The 6000-nt window shown below is 46.3% G+C and overlaps 1 protein-coding gene across 3 annotated transcripts in view; it reads left to right on the top strand.

Moving 5' to 3' along the window:
• Nucleotides 1-3756, top strand: part of spz3 (Spaetzle domain-containing protein 3) — a 111975-nt gene extending 108219 nt beyond the window's left edge. For all 3 annotated transcript variants that reach the window (XM_055062092.2, XM_055062091.2, XM_055062093.2), the window contains 2 exons: nucleotides 1362-1487; nucleotides 1739-3756. In XM_055062092.2, coding sequence (XP_054918067.1) covers nucleotides 1362-1487; nucleotides 1739-1907 — 295 coding nt within the window. In that variant the 3' untranslated portion in view covers nucleotides 1908-3756. The remainder of the gene's footprint in view (nucleotides 1-1361; nucleotides 1488-1738) is intronic.
• The last annotated feature ends 2244 nt before the right edge of the window (nucleotides 3757-6000 follow it).

The following is a 6000-nucleotide window of genomic DNA, read 5'->3' on the forward strand; positions in this document are numbered from 1 at the left end:
CCAGTAACGAACGGCACGCCCGTTATCAGCATAGAACAGTTTACACCCTTTGGATTGCCCCTTCTGATAGCGCGCGTGCCGTTCGTTACTGGAAAGTTCCGGGCTCGCAGCGTTAAAGAAAGGAAACGCATCAAGGCAGATAACGATTATTGTTGTGTGGCAGAAGGGGCAAGCCAAAGGGTGTAACTTTGCCTAAGAGTGTATATGCTAACAAAGCATATACAGTAACTCTAGCCAAGAGGGACCCCGTAGCTCCATCTATCGGGAAATGTGAACACGGTGGTAGCCAATTCAATCCTGTCGCCGTGTTTCGATTCGAGCCGTCTGCGCGCGCGCGGCCCGCTATCGCGTGTTGTTCATCTTGCGTAACTCCCGCGCGAAGCTGTCTACGTGCGCAATCAACGCGCGCAAAGAATCGAATCTCACGTACGTCCGTGAGACGCGCGCGCGCCCGTTACGTTCTACGCATGCGCAATGCTCACACGTAGAAGCTCTACGTACTCAAAGCCTCTACGTGCGTGTAACTAAAACTGTCTATTGTCGATAACATCATTCATGCGAGGCGTATTCAGAAAAGTCTCGCTGAAGTTAACACCACAGCATGCAATACCTTTCATGAAAGGGGCTGCAGGGTCACTGTAAGAAGTAGGCAGCGCTTTTCATTGGGTATCGTATACTTGTTTAAAAAATTAAATTATGGGGTTTTACGTGCCAAAACCACTTTCTGATTATGAGGCACGTCGTAGTGGGGGACTCCGGGAATTTCGACCACCTGGGGTTCTTTAACGCGCACCTAATCTTAGTACGCGGGTGTTTTCGCATTGCGCCCTCATCGGAATGCGACCGCCGTGGCCGGAATTCGATCCCGCGATCTCGTGCGTAGCAATCTAACACCATAGCCGCTAAGCAACCACGGCGCGTCGTACACTTGTGCGAAGAGGAATTTGCCTCGGGGATCGACACCTATGAAAGTGGAGGTCCCAGGAATAAGATACCAATGTCATAAGACCTACAAAGTCTGCAAAAACGTAATAAAAATAAATCCAGGATAATTTGAGTGTAAACATTAGAATGTAGCAAAGCAGTTTTGCGGAAGCCCACAAGGTGGATTCTTGAGATGGAAAAATTGTGTGCGGCATGAAGCTATAAAGGAAACCCTTCGCATTTAAATCCGCTGGCCAGGACGAATTTTCCTTCAACTGCGAAGCTTTCTTTGTGAGAAACCCGTATGTCTTTCCTTCGCTGCTTAGTGCTACAGTCGGTGGATGACATTTTTTCCCTGTCATAAGAATACAACACAAATAAAATGTACAGACTGGTTTTACGCTAATGACCCGAGCTGCTCACCGCTTCTCTCCCAGAGTGGATGCCTGCGAGTCGGCTGTGGAGATCGTCACACCGTACTGGGCATCGAACAGCGCTGGCAAGATTCGGGCCATTGTCAACACCCAGCACTTGCAACAGGCGATACAGCAAGAAGTCTGCCAGTGCGTATCTCGAATCCATTTCTTTTCGTTATAGCGTGATATCTAGCGTGATACATGACGAAATGTTCGTGATCCACACTATCATTATACACAAGCGAGAGTCTAATAGCTGATACGAGGCCTTGTTTTGGATTTTATCTACATCACCTAAATAATGAACACCGCCTCCACCGAACCGAACGAATATGTCAAAACGGCAGACTTTGTGCCCGCAGGAAATGTACTCTGTTCAGCCCACTCTATACTTGCAGGTCCGTGCAGACCAAGAAGTGCAACAACGACTGCAGCTGCGAGCAGAAGTACAAGTGGCATAGGCTCCTGGCTTACGACCCGGACGACGATTGCAAAGGAATCTTCATGGACTGGTTCCTGTTTCCCTCGTGTTGTGTGTGCCGGTGCGCAAACCCCATAAAAAAGTGACGCATAAGGATGCTCGTGACGTGGCTGCTCCACCGGATAGCGCTTGAAAGCAACGAACGTCACGCTAAAGTAAATGTGGTATGCTGCTCCGAAAACCTGACGCTGATCGCAAATCACACCAGTAACATAGGACGGAAATAGAGGAAGCAGCGAAGAACGGTGACTGGCAAAAAAACTGTGTGACGCATTGCTACCCAGACAGCTGTGGTGATGTGAGCCTTTTGGGACGAGCGGCCAAAACAGCACGGGACGTGAGACACCACCCGCTAAACAAATTGTGCGTGCGCGTTCGATGACTGGACAGCGTGTGTATACTGGACTGGAAGACGCGGAAATGGCGCGGGCCGAGTCTCCGCGTGCGTCGTCGGCGTGGCCGTCCGACCGTGGAGCGGTGTGCGCGTGTGTGTGGTGTGTGTGCGTGTGTGCGCGTCAAGCGACTTTGGCCGTTTGACGGCGACCATGGCTGTTGTGTGCACGCACTCGGCAACTGGTGCTCAGAGAACTGACTGTTTAAGAAAGACGCGGGCAAATAGAAGTATTACACCCGCGTAACTTGTTTGAGAAAGCAGGGACTGTCCGTTCCTGAAGATCGATAGAGCGAGAAGCTCTTTCATCGTTGTAATTTTCCAGTAGGGAGCATGCAGATATTATATCTATGCTTAAGTGTGGCGTGCATGGTCATGATGATGAATCAGCTTGAGAAAAGTGAACGTTAAATCGTTATTCCAGGCCGGCACAGACGGGGGAATAACAGAACGAAAGATCATACTATAATTTAAAGAGTGATAAGCAGGTCGACGAACCATTAAGTTATACGGTTATTTGAAGGAAGAAAATGCTTAGGGAGAGAAAGGGTTAGATGGGGAATTCAGAGCTGGCTGGGAAGACTTAATAAAGACTATGCAGTTGCATGCTGCAGAATATAATCCCGGTTATTTTTTCAACTTCTCTGTTACACTAGTAGCTTTACGCAGAAGCCACTAAGGCGATTAACTGTCCCTCGCACAAACCGCATAAAACCCTTCTCGTTGTGTGCCATTACTTCGGTAATGAGCAGGCAAAATCAGCAGTTTCGCCTTGTTTCTGTTTTGTTTTTTCTGTTTTTCTTCTCTAAGTTATTGATAATTGCTTTTGAGGACTGCACGAATCGCGGTCGGAGAACGCGGTTGGGGAACACATTCGTGGCACGATGACATGAGCAATTTTTGGTTGTCGTATACGACGTACAAATATTCCTTCTGGGGAACTGCCAACGAAAGCGGCTATTTACTGTTCATGAACAGTGGTCGGAATATTTTTTTTTTATATATATGGCATGCACAATAAGCGGTAGCAAGTTGCTATATTAGAAAAGCTATCTTTAGCACGCTGCCCGTTAGGAATGAGCGATCCCAACTGCACAGCGCAGCATGCGAAATTTCATTCATGCAATCTGTGTTCGATTTATTTTAACTCGTTATTTTGCTATAGTTCATGTGTTCTGTGTTTTGAGCAAAGACTGGGATATTATGGAGCTTAGTGGCATGTTCTGTTTTATGAAAACATGAATAGAAAGTTAATAAAAAAAATAACAGGCATTTTGCCCTCTTCCCTCCGCATCTAGGAGGGGCCGAGTCCATGGCCGCTTGCAAGCGCCTTCTGTATCGCAGTGGTTAGAGATGCGCAAGTGTGGTTTGCCGTGTCTTTCTTATTGTCTTTGCTAACTGAATCATCTGACGTTTTGGCAAGGAACGAGTGCATTGCGATCAAACCACGATAATAACTATACCTAAGAATTATTTCGCTTTATGTTGCTGTATAAAAAGTGAGCGGGAGTAAGAAAATAAATAAAATATATGAAAGCGTAAAACGATGCCCATTCCCTGCAAACGCATTAAAAAGAATATTGCTCTTCGGTCTCGTGACGTAAGGAAATGGTACACGGAAAACATTTTCATTATACGTGGCTTCGGAAATGATCATGCTACGATACGACTTCGCGAGGCTTCAGGAGCTGCCTGCTTCGGGCCACGGCGCGCCGGGGCCGTTATGTTCAAGGCATGGCGCTTCAGAGCTACACAAACGGATGAAAGCAATGGTAAGAAGAGGTACTTCAGAAAGGCCAAGAACTGTTTACCTCCTTCGAAGACAACGTCGACGAGGTGTATGTTTTGTATGTACGCCTTTTTGTTGCGGTTGCTCCACCAGTCGATTTTTTTTTTCCTTTTTACCCAGTACATCGGCCTCAATTGTGATCCTTTACGAAATAACCCAGCAGTCAGCTTTATTGACCAATGCTCAAATGTTTGTTACTGTTTGTCATATAGTGAGCAAGACGAAGTAGTGCCCGCGGTTGAGCGAGGACACGAACGGACATTAAAGAAGATGGCGTTTGTCAGCGTGCATGTCCGCGTCAGATTCACTGACGAAGGCGTCTCTGAATGGTCCAGTTAATCTAGTGTTGCTGTCATGAGCTTTCATTATAGTGGCTTGATTTTGGTGAAAAATGATGTTGCGTGAATTTTGTGCCTCGTCTCTAACAAACTCCTCAGATTTTCAGTACCTATCGCATCCTTGAAACAGCAAACCTTGTCAAACGCGAATACTTGAAGTCACAATCACTAGACAACGCTGTCGAATACTATCCCTACATCTTAGATGCTCCGAGCTGGTCCGGAACCTTCACCGAATTGTTCTTTTCGTGAGGAAGATGAAATAATAAATCGGTTTTTCATTGCTTGTTGACGATCTTGTAATTTGCGTAAAAGGAAACTCAAAAAGACCGCTCCGCTTTCTTGGGTTAGATTTAGCTATCGCAAATTTACTATACTTGGGTGCCTCGACTCTTGCGCACAGCTACATGAAGGTTTGCCTTGACATCCATGATTTCATTGTAGGGTCAATGCGATTTAAATTCTAAATGCATACCTTAACGTCTCCTTTTCTTTACATGAAATTCAATTTCATTTGTTGTTTTTTTTTTGCTTTCATTTAATCCTTCATTCACATACATTTATTATCTCCAATCTGTGTTGGTTCTAACCTATATTTCCTCCAATTTTGTTAATTTTTTTAGATTCCACCTTTTGCATATTATGTTGAAGTACTTTGATTTTCGCTACACCCTCCAGAGCAGGTACGGGCCAGTAATTTCAAGGCTCTAAATCTACATTCGTGTCGTTCCTCTGTGAGCGCCTAAACAGAAAATTTTGGCAACGGGTATTCGTCCAGCCCATGTAAGATTCCTGGTGAATCCTTCTAGTTCAAAACAATGAGCGTTCCGGGGTTACAAATGCAGCCCCGTTTCCTACCTTCGCCCGGACACTGTGCCGTTCCATGGAACCAGTGGCAGCAGGCCTTTGAGGGGTACGTGGTAGTCTCCGGAGCATCCGAAGCGATTCTGCTCACTTGGTATGGAGAGGCAGTGATACTACTCTACACTGCAGCCAGCAGACCTCTAGTCTGGCGCTGTTAGCATTACTACTGCCACTGCTCCTCTAGTTCTTCAAACGCAGGTGACACCGCTTCGCCGTGCAACGCGTACGACACTGTAATTGCCATGTTGTCCGACCATTAAAAGCGTCTACTCAGCTTCATTGTGGCACGTCAGTGGTTCAGTCGCCGCGCTGAACAAGAACGTGAGACAGCGCAAGACTATATCATCGCTACTGTACGAACCCTTATTGGTCACTGCAGTTTAGGAAGTCTCACTGATGAAATGCTTCGTAAACAGCCTGTCTCGAAAACCATAAATCAGCATGTACGTGACCATTAAATTTTTTTCAGGCTCTTCACTGGCTTTATGGTGAGCTCTCCCTATCGCAAGCCAGTATGAACAAGCCGTGAGTCAAGCTAAATAAATTTGCTAAGACGCCATGGTTCACCATGTTAAAAAAAAGCACAAAGCTGCCGCTGATCGTCAGCACTTGCAGTTAAACACGTACGTTGTGAGAAGTGCAAAGCGGGCGAGCGTCACATACAAGATGTCTCGAAACTTCGAGTATGCTTCCATTGCGGAGCGACTGATCTTCGTTCAAACAGCACCACATGCAGGACGTGTGGTAGCAAATATCGTCGAACAGGCAAGATTTGGCATTTAGATTTTGTGTGCAAG

The sequence above is a fragment of the Dermacentor andersoni genome, chromosome 1 (genome assembly GCF_023375885.2).
Source record: "Dermacentor andersoni chromosome 1, qqDerAnde1_hic_scaffold, whole genome shotgun sequence".
Lineage (NCBI taxonomy): Eukaryota > Metazoa > Arthropoda > Arachnida > Ixodida > Ixodidae > Dermacentor > Dermacentor andersoni.